Here is a 27,338-nt window from a genome sequence, read left to right as displayed (position 1 = left end):
TTCCTAATGATATATTATTGCTGTACCCATAAATCAGTACCTTGCTCAGTCCTCATCAGAACAGCTTCTTGTTGTAAATGGGAATTTACAGAGATGCACAATGGGACAGTGCACAGAGCATGAGAGACTTGAAGTGCTTAATCTTAAATAGGACATCATCAAAACCCTGTCCTTAGGCTTAGGGATATATAGGGATATATGTAGTAGAGGGGCCAGAAAGACTGTAAGAGCTGGATGTGATGGGTGACTTTCAGACAAAACAGGACTGAATCAATATGTATAAACCAACAGAGACTGGTGGCATGCACAAGGAATGAACATGTTCAAGTGAGATGAGGTCCCAGCACTGAGAGGGGACATGAACATGGGCTCCCATCCCTAACAAATAAGCTATCTTCGATTGACAGCCACTGGTAAAGGAAACATCTGCTGTCATCAACAGAATCTCACTGGATATATTAACCCCATATTAGGGCATTCCCCATACCAATTAGTAGTTGCCTAGCACAAAACAAACTCAATGGTTTTTTTTGTAGACTTTTTGTCAAATTTTGCTTTGTTTTGGGAATGTTTTTCTTATTATTCTTTTGATTGTGTATTTTTATTTCTGTTATTGTATTCTGTTGTTTTGTGTGTTTGTTCTGAGAAAAAGGAAAAGCATAAATTTTGTTAGTTATGGAGAATCTGGAAAGAATAGAAGTAGGGGAAAATATGATCAAAATATCTGGAAATTTTTTCAATGAAAAGGAGCCAAAATAAAAATACAATGCTTTAAAAAATATTTGCATGTAGATTGGTTTGAGGGACATATTGTTACAGTTTATATTTGACATTTATATTATTTGTGTATGGATACTCAATTCTGATAGCGGAGATTATTGAAGATACACTTTGTCTCAGTCTGCACCATTATAGCAGAATGCCAAAAATAGTAACTTATAATTAACAGAATTTTTTTTGTTCCATGTTTCTGGAGGCTTTGAAGTTAAAGATTAATGCGAAAATCAGGAAAGGGACCTTATGCTGAGTCATTTATCTCTGAAAGGCAAAATGGGAGCAACAAAATTTCAATGTCATGAACCATTTGAGCTTATAATACATTCCCTCAAACAAAATAATTAAAAACAAAAATTGTCTCTTTGATCTATTTTATTTATCTTTCATTTTGTTCTTTAAATTGGTATTCTCGAATGTTCTATATTCAAGAGCATGGACTATTTCTTTGACTTGATCTATTCTACTGTCAATGTTCTCCATTATGTTTTCAATTTTATTTTTTGTGCTTCAGATTCAGGATTCATTTGATTTTTAAAAAGTTTTATTTCAATATGTCAATAAGTATTGATTTTTATGTTGAGTCAATTATTGTATTTCTACCTTATTTTAAGTTTTATTAAACAATAAACATTTAGAAAACTCTAAATGTTCTTTGAACATCATTAAAGCAGATATTTCAAATTTCTTGTCTGGGATCTTATGCATCTCACTCTAGTTATGAGTCACTAACACTTTATTTTGGGTACCTGTTGATGCATTTTGATGGTCCCTTAATTGCCCTTTATTTTACAGTCATCTTTTGTAGATTTGAAGAGGTAGGCACTTACTTCAATCTTTACAAAAAGCACTGATCTGGCAGTGCACTTCAAGAGCAAGCCTGTCTGGGGATTTGAACAATCTGGTGTAGACTTTGCACCTTGGGCTCTACAGTGACTATTGCAGCACCCTGATGTTGTCATAGTCTGGAATCGGTGATGTAATGGATTAATTTAGGGTCTGGTTATCTCTGATTCAGAGAACCCAAAGGTATTTCTCTCCCTTAATCTCTTTTGTTTCACAGAGGTCGGCAGTCAGAGATGAGTTTGACGCTTCTTCTCCCCAGATGCCTAACACAGAAACTCGCATGATTAGAATGCTTGTTTCCGAAGACAGGTAAGTGTGGGTAAATGAAAGAGTCTTTTCCTAATCAGATATGATATGATCATATGCCCTGTTGAAGAGGCACAGGTTTTACTAAAATTAATATAAGGGATGGATTGTAGGGGTAGGATAATACAGGCTCATATTCCTATATTGTATGGCAGTCAGAATTCTGTGCGACCTGACAGGCACAATTTGCAACTCCCACACAGAAGGTGGTCACCTAGCCTTTTGATAGTGAGACAACCTGATGCCACCCTAAGCAATTGGTCAGCATATGCCAATGTCGTTCTGCTCCTTCTATTGTAATTTAGGAGGTTACCTGGGGAAGAGGTGTTTCCAGTCTATGTGGCACAGTGAGCATGGACATGGACATGACAGCAAGCACAGCTATGGGCGTGACCTAGATCATTTCCCCTGCTACCTAGGAAACAGAATGCTAATGAGTTTCCCCCTCAGTTTATGATTGATATAAAAGCTGTTTGGATAATAAATGTGGGTAACCTTCAGGATTTAAATGAACCCTGAGACTCCCTCCTGATATTGTCGTGTGAACTGTATCTCATTTATTCCCACACCTCCACTCTGGTACAAGAAATGGTTTATGTCTGGGCCGGTGCCATACAGTGTATAGATAAGAAACTAAATTTTTCAGAACTAAATTTACCCAACACTTCTGGCTTCCTTCTTGTTACTGCAGCAGGAAACTGGGAAGGCGAGAAATGTAAACAGAGCTTAATAAACATGTTTACAGCATACAGAGGGAAATTCCACATAGGCGATGAGGAAAGTATTTTCTAGACAATCACAGATTCTTTTTTTTAAAACATTTATTTATTTATTTATTATGTATACAATATTCTGTCTGTGTGTATGCCTGAAGGCCACAAGAGGGCACCAGACCTAATTACAGATGGTTGTGAGCCACCATGTGGTTGCTGGGAATTGAACTCAGAACCTTTGGAAGAGCAGGCAATGCTCTTAACCACTGAGCCATCTCTCCAGCCCCATCACAGATTCTTTCTAGTCCTGGTCAGCTGTTTTCCTGTGGGCCAAGAAAATGATGTATGAGAAGCTGAGAGGACATACACAATCAGGAACTCAGATTTGCATAGTCATCTTCCTGGCACACATCTGTGGGGATACTGGAATGTTCTGACTCTCAAGACAGCCAAAATTTTGGTTTCCATTTTTTTTTAATGAAAATCAAAGTCCAGAGTACATCCTCAGTCGAAAGATTTCTGTAAAACATTTACCAAAACACTGTGAATGCTAGCATTTCAGAAAAGACCTGCTGCTTGTTATTTGCTCTAAACAGGCTCTGTGTGGATGCATATTTATAGGTAAGAATTTATCATAGAAGAATGGTGAGTCCTTGTCCTTTCTCTCATACAAGATGGAAAAAAATCAAACGTTGGTTTTAGAAAGGAAATATTGATCTCTTTGTAGGCGTCTATACAGTGAAAAAGGGGTGTTTATTCAACTTGAGAAGTGCATGTACCTACTAATATGTACCATAGAGAAAATCTTTAATTTTATTTTCAGATTATAATTTGATTACACGATTTCTTTTCCTCCCTCCAAACTTCCTATACACCCCTCCCTGATCTCTTTCAAATTCATGGCCTCTTTTTCAACTAATTTTTATTGAATGTAAATATTTATATACATATATATTTCTAAATATAACTAACCTGTTCTGTAAAATTGTAGCTGTACATATATTTTAGGACTGATTTGACAGTGAATAATGAAATGGTGTGTTCTTCCTTAGGGAAGGCAACCTCTTCATTTCCCAGATTTCCTCCCTGGATTGTAGTTCTTTATGTAGTTTTGAGGGCTTTTGGACTTTCTATATCCAGTTTGATTTGTTTGTTGATGTCAAAATTCTTGAGAGATCTATGGCAGGTTTCCATTTCAAAGGGATAAGAACTACAAAGATATTGTGAAAATTTGGCAGTACATTTGGTTAGCAATATTTGCAAAGAAGTATTATGCTCCAGCAACTTTTATTCAGTTCCAAAGGTACAGGGATGTTGGGCAATTAATATTGTCTTTAATTCTTTTTCATTGGATACTTACCAGGAAAATAAAATGTCTCAGACAAATGTCTGATGGAATATGATGAAAATATGAAGAACATAAAGTGTTTTCACTGCTAATCGATATTATCTAAAATAGAAATCTAACCTACAAGATTTGATCTATATTGCTCATGTGATGAGCTATTTCTAAAATTTTGATTTTTATCTTAATTTATTTTTTGTATTCTTCCATATTCTGATGATTAACACATGTGAAATGTACATAAACTCATACATAATTAACAAAAGTTTGTGTATTACTTTATGTTTCATCCTTTTAACTCGATAGGTCTCCACTTCTACATACGTACAAGAATATTTATATTAATAGTTACTTAGAGAAGTGACAGACTATGAGTTGATGATTATAAAATCTCATCATAGTTTGGATATAATCACTGCATTTTTGTTCTATTCCTTAAAGGTTTTATAAAATCTATTCTTTGTATTCATTTTCTCTGACTAGTTCTACCTAGATATATTTTCAATAAAGTGAAACCTCTGTCTGAAGACCTTAAAGACCACAATGAACTTTATCCATTAACAATGCTAACATTTCCCATTTCTGTACCTTCTTCAGACTTCAATCTGCCCCTTTAACTGGACATCACACTTGTGTTGTTATTGCACATTATTATTTGTTATTTGTGTGTGTTTCTGCATTTCTCAAACATTCTCATGCTATCCAGTTTGCTGACATTATAACAAAGCCTATGATTTTATACCAGACTTACTTTGCCTTTTGTGTTTGTGACACTCTCAGAAAAATGTTTCCCGGGAAAAAATCAGTTGCCTATAGGAATATTAGACCCATACTATGTTGTTACGCTCCAGAACATTAGAATAAATGTAAGTAACCTTTTCACTGCTTTTACCAAGAGATAAAGTGTTGCCACTGGCATCTACTAAAGATCGGTGGATTCTTTTATAAAGTCAGCTGTGTACATGCTTGTCTTCAAAAACAAAGAATGAATTATCTTGGCCAAAATACTATAGAGTCCAATTTGAGTATCTCTACTCTAATGTTACCAAGAAATACAAATAAAAGGCATGTATAAACATTACCATGAATGAGGAAAAGAATACTATACAGAAGCTACAGACAATATAAGAATGGTAAGAAGATAGCAAGACAAACAATACTAAATGTTGCTTGAAAAACATAGAAATTTACTGATATAGAAGCTTTTTAGAATATATACGTATATAAAAATAATTTTAGTGGAGTCTCCAAATAATATGGGAGACAGGGCCCCAACTAGATATCATAAGCCATGAAATAAAACCTCCAGAGCCAGGATCCAATAGCATCTTTTTGAGTTATTGGCCAAGGGGTCCCATGGAATTCCAAGACATCACAGGCTATTGTAAATTCATTGGTTACTCCCTATAATCTGATGGTAAGGCCCATCACTTACTTATAGCATTGAGAATAGAGGCGTTGAGCTTGTGCCTAATGAGAAGTTTCACACTACTGAATAGTGTCCATGTTACTGGAAGATACTTTGCACACCACTGGAAGGGAAAGGTAATCATCAACATTTCCCAGCTACAAACCCTGTGGCATAAAACAGTGGCGTACCTGCAAGACATACCAGTACAGGGGGCTGGAGAGATGGCTCAGAGGTTAAGAGCACTGACTGCTCTTCCAAAGGTCCTGAGTTCAATTCCCAGCAACCACATGGTGGCTCACAACCATCCGTAATGAGGTCTGGTGCCCTCTGCTGGCCTGCAGGCATACACACAGACAGAATACTGTATGAATAATAAATAAATACTAAAAAAAAAATAAAAAAAAGACATACCAGTACAATAATGGCACAAATGTTACAAAAGTAACCAACCACTTTGTAAAATCACCCTTAAGGCCTTCTCTGTGAAATGTAGCACATGCCTGATAGTGATACTGTGGCCAAGAACCCAAGTTTAGATAGACCATGACCTTGGTGAAAACATATTGCATTTTCTACTGAAGAAACATAGAAATAAAATGATTCATAATGACATACTGCTATACCCATAGATCAGTACTCTCTTAACTCACATCATAGAAAGTTCTTCTTCTAGTAGATGGGAATTAGCCCAAACACCTAAAACTAGACAATGTGCCGAGAATGATTTTGGAGCTCTTTGTCATAAATAAGACATTTTCTTCTTTATTTTTTTATTATTTTTATTGAGATGTACATTTTTCTCTTCTCCCCACCCTATCTCCCTCCCTCATCTTAAACCCTCTCATATTCATCAACACCCCCATTCAAGACTCAGGGATCAATGTAAAAGAGAAGGCTAAAAGATCATAATAGTCAGAGAGGATTCCAAGGCAATGGTGTCTTTCAGACAAAATGGATCTAATGTTTTTTTTTTATTGCGAAAAGAAGAAAAAAAACATAAACAAAAAACAAGTTTCCACCTCCTCCCAGCCTTCCATTTCCCTTCCCCTCCTCCCACAATTCTCCCCCTCCTCCCACCCTTCTCCCCCTCCTCCCACCCTTCTCCCCCTCCCCCCACTCCTCTCCCCCTCCCTCTCCAGTCCACAGAGCAGTCCTGGTTCCCTGCCCTGTGTTAAGTCCTAGGTCCTCCCCCCTCCGTCCATATCTAGGAAGGTGAACATCCAAACTGGCTAGGCTCCCACAAAGCCAGCACATTAAGTAGGATCAAAACCCCCTGCCATTGTCCTTGGTGTCTCATCAGGGCTCATTGTTCGCCATGTTCAGAGAGTCCGGTTTTATCCCATGCTTTTTCGGTCACAGTCCAGCTGGCAATGACATAATAATATACATACAAAAACACTTATGACTCAAAAGGATAAATATATATTATATAATATATATGCATTTATATATATGTAATAATAAGATAAAAAGAAACTGTGACTCTGAGAGGGAGTAAGATGGGTTCATGGAAAAGGCTCAAGGGAATTTAGGTAAGGAGAGAGATGTAATTATATTTTAATGAATAATTCAAATTTATACAAAGAGAAGATATTCTGGTTAAAACTATGTCAACAGTGGATGGATGAGCAAACAGCAGTATGATCATACATTAGTATAAAAATGGAACATCAACTTAATTTCAAAATGTGTATAATGAAGGCAGACAAAAGATAACTCACTAATTCAATTAATATGAAATTATTAAAAAATACAGACTCATTATAATAATCAAAAAAATGGATCTAATGTATTCATCAAGCCACAAAGACTATGGCAGCACACCAAAACTTGCATAGATTCAGATGAAATGGGGTCCCATCACGAGATAGGAAAACACTGTGAACAATCAAGGAGATAGCTTCTGAAAAATGACAGCCTCTGTCAGACGTTTTCTAAAAGGAAGTGTCACTGGGTATGCTAAACACACAAAACAAACTTTCTGGCATTTTTGTTACCTCTTGCTTTTTTGCCATTTTTATTGTTATTTTGCCAATTTCTTTATTAGTTTAATTTTTGTTTCGTGCTGTGTTTTCACTTTTGTTTCTTGGTTTATATTTGAGAGAGAAAGAGAGAGACAGTGACAGAGAACATAGAATTGAGTGGGTAAAGAGGTGGGAAGTATCTGGAAGGAATTGGGTTTGGGGGAGGAGGAAAGAAGATCAAAATGTATTTCATGACCAATAGTTTCTAATAAAAAGAAGAAAAGGGGCATAAATTTAAATAGACCTCTAACCTTTAAATTATAGTCGCCAAATCCAAAAAAGCCCACAGTCAGATGCTTTTAACACAGAAATCTACCAAACATTCAAAAACGAGCTAATGCCAATAGTCATCAAATTATCTCACAATAGAAACAGAAGGAACATTGCCAAATGCATTTTATGAGGGCACAATCACCCTAATATCCAAACCACACAATTATTCAACAAAGAACAAGAATTACAGACTAATTTCCTTTATGAACATAGATGCAAAACTACTTTTTAGAATGCAAACCAAATCTAAGAACACATCAAAAATATTATCCATCATGACCAAGTAGGTTTCACCCCAGAAATGAATGGACAGCTTTACATATGAAAATCCATCAATGTAATTCCACAGATAAACAAACTGATGTCAAAAAATCTTACGATTATCTCATCAGATATGCCCCACCAAAAAAGCCTTTAAAGAAAATCAAAAACCTCTTCGTGATAAACGTCTTAGAGAGCGTAGGGATACAAGAAATATACCTCAATATAATAAAGGCAACTTACAGCAAACTTATATCCAAACTCAAATTAAATTGAGAAAAACTAAAAGCAATTCCATTAAATTCGAACAAGACAAGCTTGTCCACAATTGCAATAAAAATTCAATAGAGTACTAGAAAATCTAGCTAGTGCAATAACAACTGAAGAAAATCAACGGAATACAAGTTAGAAAGGAAAAAAATTAAAGTATCACTATTTACAGATAAGAACTTCTACAGCTGATACATACCTTCAGCAGTAAAGAGACTGAATATGACCACAAAATCGTATGTCCTAAAAAGAAAATATGAGGAAAGGCTGGTGTAGATCCAGATCCTACTGGTTTAGCATTGTTATGATCTAAATGTTTGCATGTCTTCAAGGGTCCTATGTTGGAAGTTCTTGCCAATATGATGGGTTATAGCAGGAGCTGGTGCCCTTGGGAGAGGTTCTGTGCCACCTTTTCAGATGTTATGAATGCCTTCATAGGTTAAGCTCCTGAGAGCAAACCTACTCCTTCTGTCCCAAGAAGGCACAGCTAGAGGGTGTATCTAACAGAAAACAGAGTTCTACAGGACAAGAAACATGCCAATGTCTTGATCACGGATTTCCCAGCCCTGTGAGAAATAAATTCCTGATGTTTATATGCCTATGAATTCTTATTTTACAGGTAGTCTGGACACACTGTGTAAAGGTCTTCCCATTCCTGACTTGCTATTGTCGCTAATCTTTTCATCTAAGGTATCAGAAGAGATGTTCTACTTACAGGGTTCTCAGATGCTCCAGGTTCTGGAGAACTCCCTGAGGAAGCACCTGCCTGAGACCTTAAAGGTAAGAGTAGAATGTTTTCATAGAAACTGAGGACCACATCGTGGTAAGGCAGAGGAGGGAAAGAGTCAAGACTCACTGATAACTGGCACCATGACATTCCTCTCTCCTATGTTTATGCTACCAGAGCAGAAAGAAGTCTCAATAATGTCACCTGCACAACATTAAAAAATCAAAGTGCAGCTCCCCATAGTCTAAAACAAATATCACAGTTTACTCCCAAAGGATGATTCAAAATTTGTGAGATTCAGTCACAAAATAAAAACTTGAAAGAATGTTAAAGATATACATCAATAATAGTAATTACCTAACCTGTGCAAGGTCCTAGGTTTAATGCCAGTGGAAAATAATAATTTTCCTGATTCTTAAATGATAAATCACTATTTAGTTAAAATCATATTAGAAACTAAGTAATAAGGATTCTGATCTTATTTAAAATTTATTTTAGTTGTGTTCTCAACATGGCTCTAGCAAGGGAAGATTTTTTTTTTGTGGCCACTAACAGGATGTTTTTTAAATTTATTTTTATTGAGCTCTACATTTTTCTCTGTTCACCTCTATGCCTCTTCCCTCCCCTCTTCATCCTCCCCCATGGTCCCCATGATCCCAATTTACTTAGGAGATCTTGTCTTTTCATACTTCCCTTGTAGATTAGATCTATGTAAGTCTCTCTTAGTGTACTCATTGCTGTCTAGGTTAGCTGGGATTGTGATCTGTGGGCTGGTTTTCGTTGCTTTATGTTTAAAAGACACCTATGAGTGAGTGCATGTGATAATTTTCTTTTTGTGTCTGGGTTACCTAACTCAAAATAATGTTTTCTAGCTCTACCCATTTTCCTGCAAAATTCAAGATGCCATTATTTTTTCTGCTGTGTAGAGTACTATACTACATAGTATAGTATAGTATAGTATAGTACTCCATTGTGTAAATGTACCACATTTTTCTTATTCATTCTTCAGTCGAGGGGCATTAAGTTTATTTCCAGGTTCTGGCTATGACAAATAATGCTGCTATGAACATAGTTGAGCACATGTCCTTGTGGCATGATTGAGGATCCTTTGGATTCATAATCAAAAGTTTATTACTGAGTCTTGAGGAAGGTTGTTTCCTAATTGTCTGAGAAATTGCCACACTGACATACAAAGGGCCTGTACAAGCTTGCGTTACCATGATAGGAAGCCTTTTTAAAGTATAAAATCTATTAAAATGTATATTACCAGATGCCTCTGTAGCATATATTATTTCAATGAAATAAGATTTAATGTATAAGAATTACTATATCTCTTTTTATGTTTGACATAACTCACACTGGAAATTTTCAGTGAATTAGGATTTGGCCTATATATGGTCCCAGAAGAGATGAGGTAAAATTGTCTTACATAAAATATACTAATGGCATGGAAACCCAATATTTATAGGTTGACCTGGGACTTCCTGGTTATTCCAGGCAGTCCTTGAATTTTCAACCTGAGTTCCTCAGCCTCCCTATTATCTGAGATAACAGACATGTATCACTAACCCTGGCTAAATCTTAACTTAGATGAGAAACAGTGATCCACACATATCAACAGCCAGATGATGCAGATCTAAAAATGACATAGTAGGAATATTAAAGCAGCGATCACAAAAATTCTTTAAGGCGTAGTAAGTAAAACACTTGCCATGAATGGAAACCATTTCTGAAATGTCTCAGCTTCATAAAATTTGTGTGCATAGGAAAAGAAATAAATCTAATATCTATGAAAATTTTTTATTAGATTCTACATCAAGAGAGTTAATGAGTTTATTAGTAAATCACATCATTTTTATATTTTATCTCAATGTTTAAAAGATACTGTTGATACAATAAGCAACTGGACACTAGGAAACATTTGAAGAATTCATTTATTACATCTTTCCAACAAAAATTTCATATTTTCATAAAAATGATCATTGTTCTAGTCAAATATGCTACAGCTTCCCATCTCTTTGTAATATGATGACATTTCTGCTGGCTTGAAATATTTAGGTTTATGGGACTGTCTTCCACATGAATCAGGGGAACCCATTCAAGCTGAAGGCTTTGGTGGACAAGTGGCCTGATTTTAATACTGTTGTTATTCGACCTCGGGAGGAGGTAAGTTGCAATATAGAATAAATATGCCTGTATCTCCACATGTGTTGCATTCCTAGCATGTGTCTGGATGAATGGTTGATGCTACTGCCTAATCCCATCATGAAATATAGAAGTGAATTGTACTAATGTAAATCAAACCCCTGCCAGAAGAATAATTCACAAAAGTCCACAAAAATTACAGAATGTTATAAAACTTTCAAGAAGGGAAATACACAAAGGTGTAGTAATAAGCCATGGAGAATGGTAACTAAAGGTACAGATGGTACACTTTCATTTTTATCCATGCTTTTGTTTTACTTGGCAGCATAGTTCCTCCATCAGCAGTGGCTGATTAGAACTGTGAGCACAGTTTATCACTTCATTATTTCTTATGTCTTATTTGTAGGATTTAGAGGCAACTTATTGGAAGTATTATCAACATAAGATCATGTTGATACACAAAAAAAAATGGCTTGATCTTTTATTATAAACATCAAAACAACATTTCCCTATGGCTGGAGAGATCATTCAGTGGTTACGGACACTTGCTGTTCTTGCAGACGACTAGGGTTTGGAACCAGGCACCCATGTGGTGGCTGCCAACTGTGAGGAATTCCAGTTATATGGAATCTGACACCTTCTTCTATTCTCAACAGGCATCGCTCACATATGATATCATACATACATGCAAGCAAAACATTGATATTTATACAATAAAAAAGGAAATCTGTAGAGAAAAAGGTATTACCTAAGCCAGGTTTCTATATATTAACAAGTTAGTTCTTAGTTTTATTTTCAACTATTTTCTATGGTAAAACAGATTTCTTGTCTTTAAAGATAACTGGACTGAAAATAATCCAGCTCATTCTCACTCCATCATAAATTTTCATTGTAATATCAGCTTCCCATTGAGATGCTGCTCTGCTTTCTATACCAGTTATCTACAGCAAAGACAATAAAAGAAGGTAGAAAAAAGAATGGTTAGGGTGGTTGATGTTACAGGGAGAGAATTAGAATTTATTCTCAATACCAAGTGGAAAATATTTGCCAACATGAATGTTGAAGATGACTTAAATATTTAATAGGGCAGAACAAGAAAATTAATAATTTGATCTGCAGTATCATTATACAGTATACATCATTTTAGTTAATACTTCACCAAAATTTGAGGAGTAAAAGCATTCAGATTATATATTAGTAGAAGTAATATTTCTGCAATATATTCTTTGATAATTAAGTAGTCCCATATTGAGTTTGTAAACTTGTACCGTGTAGGTATATATATGCCCATTTACTTGCTTTATGAGGTTGTCATTTACTAAACAATAATAAGCTATTTTTGAAGGATTACCTAGCTTACCAGCTTTAGCAATACTTTCCTATTTGTGGGGTCGTATTCTGATTCTGTTTTCAGTATATACTTTAATACCACAGTATTCATAGCCCAGAGCAAAAAGTATTCTTTTGTCAAAATGCTCTTCTTTTATTTTGTTATTTTGATTCTTCTAAATGAATTTTATAGCACTCTAGTTTCCCTTGAGTTTGGATAATGTTTTTCCGGGTTATTTTACTTTCAATTGAGTCAAGTCTTTTCTTCTTGTTTTTGCACTGTAAATAATTACAACATAAATCCACAGGAGCCCTTACTTTTAGGATTTTAATTTCTCACAATGTAACTGAATTCTGAATACCTATATAACTAAACACCAACCCATTCATAAACATTTTGGTTTATTCTTTTTGAAAACAGGACATGGAAGATGACCTTGACCACTACACCAACACTTACCTAATCTACTCAAAGGATCCTGAGAATTGTCAGAAGTTCCTCAGCTCATCAGAAGTCATTAACTGGAAACAACATCTACAGATTCAAAGTAAGAGAGCCAGGGTATATGTGGCTGTTGTTATCTCCTGTGTACACATGGTGGAAGTCACTGTTCCTCTTGAACAACACCTTACCTTCCACACACATTTTTGCAAGCTATAGACAATCAGCATGCTGTTATCTGTTTCCAGGTTCAGCATCTACCACCTGCAAGGGGAACTCTCAAGAGCTGCGGAATGTAAAGTGTACAAAGGAAATTTTAATGTAGTTTCTTACTGCCTTAGGACTTAAGATTTCTTCTTTAGCATGCCCATATTTTACTAAAGAACATAAATATGGGGCAATGTAACCTCCCATTCCAAATCTGTTTTATTATATTGTCACATTTTCAAAGGAATATTTTAGTAAATAGTACTATGCCTTCTAAAGAAGTGTGGTTTAAGATTGAATCCTGATTGAACCAATTGTGAGCTTAGTAGGAAGGGCTCTGTTTTGGAGACCAAAGATATTTGAGAAAAAATGATTATAACACTAATTCCAAACATAAACTCCTTAAGGACTAAATGAGACATTTAATAGAAACTTCTCAGTAATATTCTATCTAGTTTTAGAGAATTTCAAATTCTCATTATTCTTTCTTTCTTTCTTTCTTTCTTTCTTTTTTTTTTTTTTTGGTTTTTTGAGACAGAGTTTCTCTGTAGTTTTGGAGCCTGTCTTGGAACTGGCTCTTATACACCAGTCTGGCCTCAAACTCACAGAGATTCTCCTTCCTTTGCCTACCGAGTGCTGGGATTAAAGGCATGCACCACCATTGCCCAGCCCAACTTTTCAATATCAATTAAAACAATTATTTTAGCTTACAATTGTATGGGTAAGAAATTTTAATTGATCTCCATTAGGCAGCTCTGCTAGTCACACCTGGATTCACGCATATAGGTTCAGTTTTCTGGAGGGTAATGATGAGCTCATATAAATAGCTCACCATGATCCCAAGTCTGGTATTTCATAATAACACTGTGCCAACTCTTAACCTCAGGGATGGAAGTGGATTGAGTGACAAGAAAAAAATCACAGGATCAGGAACAGAAAGAAAAAGTAAACTTCAGTGTACTCTTTGAATCACATTCTTCCCATGAGCCCAAGCAAGTTTTATGACTGAAGCAAAGTAATGTTGGGTTAAGGGAGTCATATTAGTGCAATAGATAGATACTGAGAACCTTATACTGACAATTTAATGGATTGTGTACATAGAAATGTCCCTTCAATTTCAGTAACCATAATGCTAACTCAACTTGTTTGGTAGCTATGAGTGTACTTTTTTTTTAAATTTTACATACCAACCAGTTTCCTTTTCCTCCTCTCTTCTCATTCCCTCCCCTATATTCCTTCTACAACACCACCAATCCACTTCTTCTCAGTCTTCATTCAGAAGGGGTAAGTCCTCCCATGGGAGTCAACAAAGCAGGGCATATCAAATTGAAGCAGGACCAAGATCCTCCCCACTGCATCTCGGATGGGTAAGGCATCCCACCATAGAGAATAGGTTCCAAAGAGCCAGCTCATGCATCAGGGACAGGTTCTGGCCCCGCTGCTAGAGGCCCACAAACAGACAAAGCTACACAGCTCTCACCCAGATGCAGAACGCTGAGGTCAGTCCAATGCAGGCTGTCTAACTGCTTTTCCGGAGTCCTGAGCTCCCACAAACTCAGGTCAATTGTCTCTGTGGGTTTGCCATCATGATCTTGAAGCTCCTTGCTCATATAATCCCTCATCCTTCACCAGCTGGGCTATTAGAGCTTGGCACAGTGCTTGGTTGTGGACCTCTGCATCTGTTTCCATCAGTTACTGGATGAAGTCTCTATGATGACTACTAAGGAAGTCACCAGTATGATTACAGGGGAAGGCTAGATCAGGCATCAATTCCTCTCTTGCTGGGGGTCTTAGCTGGGTCATCCTTGTGTTTTTCTGGGAGCTTCCCTGGCACCATGTTTCTCTCTAATTTCAAAACTCCTGAATATAACTGTAGTCTTAAGTAGTTAAGGTTTGTGATACAATCCAAAAATTAAATTTAGAAAAAGAGAGGGATATAGCCTTTATCATATGAAACTGGTCACGATTTGACATAAGACTTGATGGTTCTATGTTTATATTCCCTTTGAATACACTGAATAGCCTTCCCCAAATGTTAAGATGACTAATGGTATATCATTTGCTGCCTTGTTTCCCCATGAAGGTTCACAGTCAAGCCTGGACAAAGTGATAGAAAATCTTGGAGCCATTAATTTGGGCAAGGTCAAGCATACACAGTGCTTTCTCTATATGGTACTTGAAACAGCAAAGAAACTGGCTCCTTCCTTGATGGACGTGAATAACTTAGTGCGCAGCAGTGACAATACCAGGCCCATGTAAGTGTTTCAAAGCTGTTCTGCACCAATCACTGTCTTACTAATGACATGCCTCCTGTGTTAGATTTCTGAAGTGATCGTTAGAAGGCTACCTGAAAGGATAGGGATAAATCAAAGCACATGCGATCCATCATTGTTTTGGAGTCTAGAAGGTAGAAATCAAGATCTGAGCAAGGCTGTGCTGCATTGGAATCCACAGGTTAGAATTCCTTATGTTCTTTTCCCACACACATTGTCATTCCAGGAGTACCTGGGCTTTGGGCAGCAATGCTCCACTCACTAAACTCACTTTCACCTGACCTTCTTTGTCCTCTGTGTCTTTTCCCATTTTATTTGTTTTGATGACACTTATCTATAGATTTGGGATGCACAGAATAACTGAGATGAGCTTATATTGAAGTCTTAGACTTGATGTTCAAAAATCCTTTTTTAAACCATATTATCTGCATGAAGAACTAGCAAGATGTCTCAGCAGCTAAAGGTGCTTGCTAACAAGTAGACGACCTGAATTCAATCCCTGGGGCCTACATGATGAAGAAGACAACCAACTCCCAAAATTTGTATTCTGATTTTCATACATGAACATGCTACATCCATATATATATATACATATATATGCATGCAATTAAAAATTTTATCTGCCTACACAATCTGAATGTAGGTTACCGTTTAACTAGCAGTGCCCTCACTACCTCTGCTAGCTTTTGCCCTGGTACCCATCCAACCATATTCTGCAGGGTAGCTTTCTAATTACAATAAATTTAAATAAGGATCACGTCTCTCTCCTGCTAACAAGAATTCAATGCTTTCTGACATGCTTTCTGATCTTTCTGAACTTCTCAGCCCTCTAAGAGGAGATTTTCATCTATTTCTCAGGCCTTATCTTGTTTCTTCCCTACAAAACTTCCAGACATTTTAAAAAATACTACAAGTTTACTTTAAAAACATAACCTGTCTTTTAGAAATGAGTCTAAAGTCAGAGGTTGAGCCATTCTTTCAAACGAGTGTTCTCATGGATGTAGTCTAAAGAGAAAGAGGTTGATTTTATAGACTGAGGCAAGCTAAAATAACAAAAGCGAACTTTTGTCATTTCAGTGTTATTTCCCACATAAAATAGAAAAGGAAGGCACACATTAGAATTTGACAGATTGGTTCACATCAGTTTACTTCATGTTAATTATTTTGGTTAGATTTAGAGGAAAGGGAACCTCATTCAAATTCTCTATCTCTCTCTTTTGCTCACTCACTAGCTCACTCTCTTGCTCTTTCCTCTCTCTCAGAAAGTCAGTTCACACTGTAATATTGGTTAGGTGACATGATTCATTTATGTGAATGATTTAACATTGTTTCTAGTGTTAGAGCTAAATGCAGATGGTACTGATGCTATGCCGTAGCTTTAATGCAATTCTACTTGACCTTCATGAGCTTAGGTCTCCAAGATCAGCTCCCCTCTGTCTAAAACTTCTCTGCTATGCAGATGGGTCTGAACACTAATGACTTACTTTGTTATCCAGTTCAGATCAGCTCACAAGTTCCTTCATCACAGTCTGGGTAAATCACTTCAATAAAAGTCACCAATGCGCAGGATTCACATTTATTTTACTCATAGCACTCATGAGTATTTGAAACTAGTTAATTTATTCTACAGATTAGATATTTGATTCATCTTCTACCAATATTGAAAACCCTGCAAGAGTTAGGATCATCAGGAGCTGTCACACAGTGAGTTTTAAACCAATATGTGTTCATTGAATTCTCTTCATGTAACAACTGGATCCTAATAAAAATATTTTGAACACATTTTATATTATCCCCATTTATGTTTAATGTAATGCTGAAAAGAACCCGAAACCAGCAGCGAGTATGTGACTTGAGGATGCTCAATTCTAAAGCCCTTTGTGGAATTTTCCTCCTGGAAGTACCCTGCTCTCCTGTGTACTACATGGGAACCTGGAGAATATTCCTATCTAGAAGCTACTAGGAACTTTTGTTCTACTGTGAGCTTAAAGTTAGCCCAAATCTTGACAGTAAGCAGAATCTAGCGGTGGAATAGTTTGCTTAGCACATGGATGAGTGAACCAGAGTTGAAAAAAGAGTGTCTAGCTCCACCTACAGAGCTCATCCCAAAATGACTCCTGAAGCCTCACACACCATTGCAAGTTGCTTATTAGCCCTACTCACTAGATGGGGAAACACAAAAGGTGAAGAACAATTAATCAACACTTCATGCACCCAGTGTTGACAGGAGCTCATCCCGTCTGGCTACAGAGCACACAGTCTTAGTGAGTCTACTGTCTGCCTCTTGGGGCAATTTAGGGGAAAATAAATAAAATTTTTCATAATCTATGTGACTAAGGGCTGCTCTTTCCTCTTGTTTCCAATAGTAATCAACAGTTGTTCAAATTCACCTCCCTGGATGTTACACATGCTGCGCTGGTGAATAGCATCTGGCATTTTGGTGGCAATGAGAAAAGTCAGAAGTTTATTGAGCGTTGTATCCACACCTTCCCCAGCTCCTGTATTATGGGGCCTGAGGGGATCCCTGTGTCCTGGGGCCTGATGGACCACACTGGAGAGTTGAGAATGGGAGGCACCTTGCCTCAGTACCGGAAACAGGGCCTCATTTACCATGTTGCCTTCCACCAGATTCAGACTCTAAATGATCTTGGCTTCCCCATGTATGCACATGTGGATAAAGCTAACTTCACTGTACAGAGAATGGTTGCCAGGCTAGCTCATGTTCCCATGCCCTGTACTTGGAACCAATGGAATTATGAGCCTCTATGAAGTTGAAAAGAGTGTTGAGGGTACAGTCCTTGTAGATGGAGAAACAGCTGAGTGAACAGAGAGAAGTACTAAATTGTCATTAGGTGGGCATGTGTTTCTAGAGCAGGGGTATATCATGAACTGCACACACCTTTTCTCTGCCCTCACATTGCTCATGCTCTTAACTCCATTTCCTTGTCATGCAGAAGGTCACTGTCTCCTGCTCCAACTCTGTCACAAGCCTCACATTCTCAGGATGCCTTCAACACAGTGGTTATCAAACTTCCTAATTCTGTGACCCTTTAATACAGTTCCTCATGTTGTGGTGAACCGTAATCATAAAATTATTTTTGTTGCTACTTTATAACTGTAATTTTGCTACTGTTATGAATCATAAAATATATATCTGAGTTTTCTGATGGTCTTAGGCAACCCTTGAAAAGGGTCATTCAAACCTCAAAGGTTTTGCAATCTGAAGGTTGAGAACACTGCTCTAATGCACTTAACTAAATCATTTTCTTTTCTACTTTGGTTTTACAGCTTCTCATCCATGTACATTAGCAAGTAGATCTGTTTTGTGACCTGCCACACCCCAGATATTCATACCACCTCTGGCTTTCTGTTGTTTTTCTTTGATTGACTGGAGGTGTAGCTTGTCATCTATAAATACCTATTCAAAATCATTTTCTATCAGGTCACTTCCTAGCTGTTATATTGTTAGTATGTAAAAACTACTACACATACATACACAGATGCCCAATGTGTGTGGTGAAATTGTAGAATTATTAAGAAATAAACCAGGGATCATCAAGTATAGATGTTCGCAATCAAGCCATTACCTGGAAGAAGAAAACCAATTCCATCAAGTTGTCCTCTGGCCTCCACAGGTGTTCTGTGACATGTTAATCACAAATAAATTATGTAATTTTAAGAAAAGACTAGTTTTTTGTAATTTACAATGACTTTCACCATTTGTTCCCACACCAGGAAGAAGAAATTAGCATTGTTCTAAAGGTTGAGCTTTGTTTCTTCATTCTAGTGTTCATATTTTGATGGAGGAAGGTCATTGGTTAGTTATAATAAAGAAACTGCTTGGCCCATAGGTTAAAACATAGGTGGGAGGAACAGAATGCTGGGAGGAAGAGGAATTGAGCTCAGACGCTATGCTTCCCCTCTCTGGGCCAGACGCGATGAAGCAAGCCGCCAGGTCAGAGATGCTGAATCTTTCCCGGTAAGATTCTAACATTCTGGTGCTACACAGACTATTAGAAATGGGTTATATCAATATGTAAGAGCTAGCCAATAAGAGGCTGGAACTAATTGGCCAAGCAGTGTTTAAAAGAATACAGTTTGTGTGTTGTTATTTAGGGTAAAGCTAGCCCTAGCCGGTGGCGGAATGCAGCCTGCAGCTCCCACTACAATATTTAATAAAACTATTCTTTATTTATGGAAGCTTAAATGTTAGAAGGGAGAGCACTGTAGGGAGAGGAGGAAACAACAGCACTCAAACCAGGAAAATGGATGTCTTTTACACAGGAGAGAGAAAAAAGGAGAGGGTGAGGAAGGAGAAGAGAAGCAAAACTGGAGGGCTAAGGGAATGGTAGGAGAGAGAGGGAGGGAGATCTTCGGCTGTAGAAAGACCATCTCTTTAGTAGAGAGGATAAACGCTGAGTCTGAATTTAAGTAAGTTTTCCTGAGTATGTTGCCAGCATTAACCGTCTAAATCTCGTACAGCAGACAGCTCCTGAGTTCTTCCCTCCAGCACTTAAATCCTTCTGCTGCCAGTCCTGTGACTCCCAACAGTTATTTAAGTTGTTTTTCCCCCTCATGTTTCCTGTAAATGATAGACTATTTACTTTCTTTTTCAATCTAAAGTCGAACTGCCAGGGGTTCATTTTAAAACAAGGCTATAATATGCCTTTATTATTCCATTTTGAAGCCAGCTATGTTTTTAGGAACCTATAAAATATATAATGTATATATGTGTATGTGTATTTACATCTATTTACAATCTTAATTTCTTAAATATTTAAACATACACCAAACTATATTTTTGAATTTTATTTTCACTTTAATTTTTAAAGATCTTTCTTAGCAACAGAATCATCCATAATAGCAAATTCTAAAATTCAAATATAAGGGCTGGAAAGTTAGTTCAGCCATGAAGAGCACTCACTGATCTTTCAGAGGACCCCTGTTTGATTACTAGAATTCAGATGATGACTTACAACCATTTGCAACTTCAACTACATGGGCTCTGATGCCCTCTTCTGTCCTCTGCAGGCACCTGAATGGCATTGTACACACACACACACACACACACACACACACATGCATGAACACACACAGGTGCATGAACACACACACACTATTCAAATTAAACATATAAAAATACAGAAGATCTTCCAGACTTCTTGGTTAATTAGTTTATTTATTTTATTTTATTTTTTAACTTTTTTTTTATTGAGAAAAGGAGAAAAAAAACAAGTTTCCTCCTCCTCCCAGCCTCCCATTTCCCTCCCCCTCCTCCAACCCTTCTCCCCCTCCTCCCACCCTTCTCCCCCTCCCCCCACTCCTCTCCCCCTCCCTCTCCAGTCCAATGAGCAGTCAGGGTTCCCTGCCCTGTGGTAAGTCCTAGGTCCTCCCCCCTCCGTGCATTTCTAGGAAGGTGAACATCCAAACTGGCTAGGCTCCCACAAAGCCAGCACATTACGTAGGTTCAAAACCCCTTGCCATTGTCCTTGGGTTCTCATCAGCCCTCATTGTTCGCCATGCTCAGAGAGTCCAGTTTTATCCCATGCTTTTTCAGTCACAGTCCAGCTGGCCTTGGTGAGCTCCCAATAGATCAGCTCCACTGTCTCAGTGGGTGGGTGCTCCCCTCGTGGTCCCGACTTCTTTGCTCATGTTCTCCCTCCTTCTGCTCCTCATTGGGACCTTGGGAGCTCAGTCCAGTGCTCCAGTGTGGGTCTACATCCTGACCACAACCTCTATTCCCTCTTCTCCTCTCACTCTCTCCCCCTTCCTCCCTTCCACACCCCTAATCCACTCCTGCTCTGTATTTGCTCATAAAGGACAGACCTCTCCTTTATGTCAGCAAAGCATGGCCTATCAAGATTCCATAAGACCAAGCACTTCTCCCTATATTCAGTTTGGGCAAGGCAATCCAGCATGAGTTATATGTTCTCAAGCGCCAGTCAAAGCACTGGGGATAGCCCCTGCTCCCATAACCAGAATCCCATAAATTGACCGAGCTACACAACTTTCTCATATATGTAAAGGGCCTTGATAAGTCCTGTGTAGGCACCCTTATTGTTGGTTCAGAATGTGTGAGTTTCTAAAGTTTGGCTTTGGGTCCCAGAATCTGCCTTTATCAGTCACTAGATGAAGACTCTCTGGTGATACCTGGGGTTGTCACCATTCTGAGTACAGGGGGATAGACAGTTCAGGCTATGCATCCACTGCTTCCAGGACTTTTTGGAAATCAATACAGTATTCCTCAGAATATAGGTAATATATCTACCTCAAGACCCAACTAGATCACTCTCTGGCATATACCCAAGAGATACTCAGTCATACCACAAGGACACCTGTTCATAGTAGCAGTTATATTTGTAGCCAGAAACTGGAAACAACCTCGATGCTCCTCAACTGAAGAATGGATAAAGAAAATATGGTGATTTTATACAATGGAGTATTCCTTGGCTGTCAAAAACAAGGACACTAAGGCAAATGGATGGAAGCAGAAAAAAATCATTCTGAGGGAAGTAACCCAGACAAATACAAGCATGGTATGTATTCACTTATAAATGGATATACTGTAAAGTAAAGGATAACCATGCTACAGTCCACAACCCCAGAAAAGCTACATAGCAAGGAGGGCGCAAGGGGTGAACATATGGATCTCCTTGGGAAGGGGAAATAGAAGAGATCTCCTGGGTGGACTGGAGGGCTGGCAAGCATGGGAACTTGTGGGATAGGGTTGTGGGTGGGCAGTGGGAGAGTACAGGGATGACTGAAAAGGGGGACTTTACAGGGTTGGGTAGAAGCCCGATACATGAGAAACTTCCGCAAGTCTATAAGGATTGCACCAGCTGAGACTCTTACAAACTTGTGTTAATATCTAGAAATAGCATAAAGTTAAAAGTCTAAATCAGTTATCTCATCATATATTACTAGTTAAATCTGAGAGCAGTAGCATGGATTCTAGTTGCTATTAATAATTAAAATTCAGAGTCAGATATAGGGGTTAATGCTAAAGATCAGAGAGGCAGAGAAACTAGAGAATTCTTTTGCTTCTACCAATTCTCAAACCATAGGGGTGATCCTGTCCTTAGACTCTCTCCTGAGACTTCATCCTTTGACCGCAAGGTTGATCCTCAGACTACAAGTGTCCCCACCAAACCTCAGACTGCTCTATTCCTGTCTCCTGCTTTAGATTCCTCACTCTACCCCAACATATCACTCCTGTCCCACCTCTCTAGTGCTGAGATTAGAGGTGTGTAATCCCAAGTGGTGGGATCACCTTCGTATGAGCTTTGTTTCTTTTAGACAGATTCAAACTTGTGTAGCCCAGGATTGCCTTAAACTAACAGAGATCCCGCTGACTCTACCTCCTGAGTTCTGTAATCAAAGGTGTGGGCCACCTTCAACCACCCCCCATGGTCCGCATGCCCCTAATTTCGTCAGATCTTGTCTTTTTGTATTTTCATGTAGAGAAGATCCATGTGTCTCTCTCTTAGGGTTCTCATTGTTGTCTAGGTTCTCTGGGATTGTGAATTTTAGACAGGTTTTCTTTGTTTTATGTTTAAAACCCACTTAAGTGAGTATGTATGATAATTGCCTTTCTTGGTCTGGGTTACCTTGTCAAAATGATGTTTTCTAGTTCCATTTATTTGCCTGAAAATTTCAGGATGTCATTATTTTTTTTCTGCTGTGCAGTACTCTATTGTGTAAACATACCACATTTTCCTTATTCATTCTTTGGTCAAGGGTGCATTTAGGTTGTTTCCAGTTTCTGGCTATGACAAGCAATGCTGCTATGAACATAGTTGAGTACATGTCCTTGTGGCACAATTGAGCATCCTTTGGATATATACCCAAAAGTGATATTGCTGTGTCTTGACAAAGTTTGTTTCTTAATTTTCTGTGAAATCACCATACTGATATCCAAAGAGGCTGTATAGCTTGCACTCCCACCAGCAAAGCAGGAGTGTTTCCTTTACCCCACTGGTGTGGGGGAAGTCCTTCTGTCTATGTGTTGCTTTTATTTGTTGGTGAGTAAATAAACTGGTTTGACCTTTAGCAAGATAGAACTTAGTAAGGCAGAAAAGCTAGGCTGAAAGCTGGAAGAAAGGAGGCAGAGTCAGAGAGAAGTCATGTAACCCTGCTGGAGCCAGACAGAACTTTACCCAGTAAGCCACAGCCACATGGTGATACATAGATTAATAGAACTGGGTTAAACTGAGATGTAAAAGTTCACCAATAAGAACCTAGAGCTAATGGACCAAGCCATGATTTAAATAATATGGTTTCTGTGTGATTATTTTGGATCTCAGCAGCTGGGAACAAACAAGCAGCCTCCTATAACAAATTAGTGCACCAACATGGCCAACTTAATCAACTTTAAAACCTCAGAGAGCTTGAAAAGGAAATATAGACACAAAAATACAGTCTTTCTGTTTGCTGGTGGCATGGTGGAGCTCCTTTAAGAGAGATTTTTCTGACTCAATGGTAGTTGGGGAAAAAAACCCATGCTGTTTTGAAATGCTGGCTTTCTGGGCCACACTGAAAGCATAACCTCTGGCTCTTTCAGAAGACTGAGCATTTATTTGAATGGGTTTTGTGAGCAGCATGCTACAGCTTGCATGGTGGCAACATGGACCAGTTTTGTGCCTAGAGATGGGGTACTGTACATGGCTCTCTGAAGTGGTGATCAACTTCACTATGCTGGGTGGGTTGGGTCAAGCAGACAGTGCTGTATTTCACCTAGTAATGATGCAGCTTAGGTTTTTTAAAAGCACATAGTATTTTAAGAAGCACTCCTGGACAGTAAAGAATTAAAAATGTACATAGGCTTAGGAGAGAAAAGAAAAAGAATATAGACAGTTATAGAAAGAAGTACATGGTTTTTTTAAAAGATAAAGTCTTTAAAGAGACAGTGTACATGGTCATAAATTAAATAATTAAAGAATAATAAGCCATGTAAAGATGGAAAATTCACAGATAGTCTGCGTTATGTATATTATTAGGTTTTCTTTAAATTTTGACTGTGGATGGATTAAGTACAGAGTGATGTATGGGCTGCTAAGCTAAACCAGCATATGCATTTTAAAGGTATCTTGATTTTAGAACATGGGTGTAAGGATATGTTACTTTGGAAAAGAGGTTTTTCTTTTGTTTCCATGGAGGATGAGAACCTGTGGATTGATTTCAGACTAATGTGGATGGATCAACACCCCCTGAAAAAATTACTATGAACGCTCCCAAAAGATGACTTCACCAAACTACTGACTGAGATGAACCTAGCACACAGGATATACCATGAAAGACCTGATTAACAGCACCCACAATCAGCAGAAAACAGTCTAGAAAACTATGCCCATACACCCAAATACTATTTGTAAATGTTTCTTTACATTTAAAGGGAAATATTCCATAGAGATTTGCATTGGCATGGACCTTGGTTTATTGATATAAATTCTAGGTTAATTTATATATATATGATCTTTGTTAAGGTATTGTATTTGTGCAGCTCATTTAATAATATAATGTATAATTAAGCAATATAGGTTAATAGATAATTATCAATAATAGTCAAGCTTGTATTCATGTTAGATTTTGTATATGTACAGAGATGTATCTCAGATGGATAGATAATATTCAAACCTTTCAAAGACTACAGAATATGGTATTTAAAATGTTTAAGACCTTAGAATTTTTCATGACAATGAGACACATCTACTTCTGGCAGCATCAATTATTTCAAGAGGAAGATGGGCATCAAAAATGCTTTTTATGGAGTTGGTTAGCCATTTGAAAAAGAAACTGCTCTTTCCTGGACTGCTTGATGAACTGGACATACAAGATCCACAAAAAAAAAAAGCCTGTTGAACTTGCCTAAAGGTGAGACTGTCCTTCAGGGTTCTTACCACATGAAAGAGTTTGCCAGACATTCTGCAGGACACAGAAGAAAATTATTGAAAAACTGCCAAAATAGGTGAAACTGTCTTTGGAATTTCTTGCTTCATGAAAAAGTCTACTGGATACTAAGGACCTGTGGGATGAAGATGGAGGCCGCAAAGTTACATAAGAACTTTGGGTAGTCCAGGCAGCAAGAGGTCTCTGTCTATTCTAGAGTTTTACAAGTTGTTTACAATGCACTTCCTGTTTACTTAGGTAATATTATATCCTTCTGGAGTCTTTGATGGAGCAGAAAAAATGATAGTTATGGTTTTCTTTAGGTATAATAAAAGATAAAGTAGATATAAATATTATAACTCTAATTCTTGCTTGCTACCTGTATTGTTATATGTGATTTTTCTGTGTTAAAGTTTAAGTCTTCCTTTTTATTTAAACAGAATTAGGAAATGGTGTTCGAGGTCCTTCTGTCTATGTATTACTTTTATTGGTTAATGATTTGGACCGGAGGTTTGGGTCACTTGGGTACCATGCATATAGTCTTGAGGGCCAACTCCACTACTACATAAAATAAGTTAAAAACTTAGAAAATGTTTATGAATAAATTAGGAGGTTCATAATTCAGAGATTTATTATAATACAACTCTTTGAAACTTCAAATATTCAAAATCACTTTCAGTGACAAGTGTTTCATAGGTTAGAATGAAGGGGTTTTTTTTTGTTGTTATTTTGAGACATGGTCTCACTGTGTTGACTTCGAGCTCTGAAAGATTCACCTGTTTCTGCCTCTCAAGCACTGGGATTAAAACCTGGGCCACTATGCATGTATAAGACAGTTTTAAAATACATAAATAAAGAATATTAATTTGTAGAGAAGAGAATGGCCATTTACCTTAGTACAGCAGAGAGTGAGAATTTTTCAGTTGACCAGATTGCAAAAGGATGAAAGATAGTTCAAAAGGATGGGCTGATCTTCAGAGACTCTGCACAGCCAGCAGAGGGCAGCAGCAGTAGCCAAATCCTCTAGCAGGAGTGGATGCTTCTTGGGATAAACTCCTCCTGACTTTAGCATACAGCTCTTAGTAAGTACTGCAGATCTTCTACTACAACTCAAACTTTGGGAAACTGTTATGTCAAGACATTGGCAGCTACATCACATGAAAATGAGAAAATACTCTGGAAGACTATCTCTCCAAAGAAGGGGTCTTAAAGTGGAGTCTGCAAAAAATGAATTTATGCTTCTTACCTTCCTGGGTTCGTCTTTGTGTTTCAGTGATCATCCACACAGGGAATGCTAATAAGATTTTTCATCATGAATCCCTGTTTTCAGAGTAGAAAAAAAAAGCAGAAAATTAACTAGAAATGACTAAAACTGTAACTCGGCACCACTGTTCCCCACTGTACACACCAGATTTCCTAATTCTCCATAGGAACTGGAAGGAGCCCGGCGATGGTGGCGCACGCCTTTAATCCCAGCACTCGGGAGGCAGAGGCAGGCGGATCTCTGTGAGTTCGAGACCAGCCTGGTCTACAGAGCTAGTTCCAGGACAGGCTCCAAAGCCACAGAGAAACCCTGTCTCAAAAAACCAAAAAAAAACAAACAAACAAACAAACAAACAAAAAAAAAGAACTGGAAGGAGATAATTACTGAATACACTAAATAATGAAGGAATCAAAATAAAGTAATATAATGGCTCTTATATTTCTATATTGTTTTACTTCTCACATATATAATTTTCCACAGCTAATATTTAGTTATTGCTTAATAAATGTAGAAATTATTATATTAACTTATAATAAATTATAGAAATTCTTATATTAAATAGAAATATTTAATTTAAATAAAATCTTCAGAAACAGAGAGAATGTAAGAACTAGAGGATGGGGAGGAGAGCTATGAAATGCTTTCTTCTGGATGTGACATGGCTGCTGCACACATAAACTCACAACAGCTGTGATTACCTGCAAAAGACATGCACAAGATCAAGCAGTTGAAATCTCAGCATGAACATGTCAAGGGTTCATGAAGCCCCGTTCTTACTGAGGAGTTACTGGCAATTGCTTGGGGAGGGAGAGTCAGTTTTCCTTGGAAGTTGGCCACTGGTAG

General features: G+C 37.7%; 1 protein-coding gene across 5 annotated transcripts; it reads left to right on the top strand.

The window, feature by feature from the left end:
- Positions 1 to 1,824: 1,824 nt before the first annotated feature.
- On the top strand, positions 1,825 to 19,007 carry LOC121454473 (glycine N-acyltransferase-like protein Keg1). Of its 5 annotated transcripts, XM_041661844.1 has the most exons (7): positions 1,876 to 1,929; positions 3,236 to 3,260; positions 8,914 to 9,003; positions 11,009 to 11,116; positions 12,846 to 12,972; positions 15,157 to 15,328; positions 17,713 to 19,007. In XM_041661844.1, the coding sequence occupies exons 3-7, from the start codon at positions 8,926 to 8,928 to the stop codon at positions 18,113 to 18,115; spliced, it is 888 nt and encodes a 295-aa protein (XP_041517778.1). In that variant the 5' UTR covers positions 1,876 to 1,929; positions 3,236 to 3,260; positions 8,914 to 8,925; the 3' UTR covers positions 18,116 to 19,007. The 5 variants fall into 5 exon arrangements, with proteins under 5 accessions (XP_041517777.1, XP_041517774.1, XP_041517778.1 ...); XM_041661843.1 differs by lacking the exon at positions 3,236 to 3,260 and having other exon boundaries at positions 1,825 to 1,929; XM_041661840.1 differs by lacking the exon at positions 3,236 to 3,260 and having other exon boundaries at positions 1,835 to 1,929; positions 8,843 to 9,003.
- Positions 19,008 to 27,338: the final 8,331 nt, after the last annotated feature.

The sequence above is a fragment of the Microtus oregoni genome, unplaced genomic scaffold (assembly GCF_018167655.1).
Source record: "Microtus oregoni isolate MIOR12 unplaced genomic scaffold, Mior012 000012F_ref0000307, whole genome shotgun sequence".
NCBI classification, from domain to species: domain Eukaryota; kingdom Metazoa; phylum Chordata; class Mammalia; order Rodentia; family Cricetidae; genus Microtus; species Microtus oregoni.
This window is presented reverse-complemented; position numbering and strand designations above follow the sequence as displayed.

What these genes read in the sequence shown, in the direction of transcription:
- LOC121454473 (XM_041661843.1), top strand. Translation starts at nt 8,926, where the DNA reads ATGTTCTACTTACAGGGTTCTCAGATGCTCCAGGTTCTGGAGAACTCC. An exon ending in ACCTGCCTGAGACCTTAAAG is followed by an intron (nt 9,004 to 11,008) that starts GTAAGAGTAGAA and finishes TGAAATATTTAG; the next exon opens with GTTTATGGGACTGTCTTCCA. An exon ending in ACAACATCTACAGATTCAAA is followed by an intron (nt 12,973 to 15,156) that starts GTAAGAGAGCCA and finishes TTCCCCATGAAG; the next exon opens with GTTCACAGTCAAGCCTGGAC.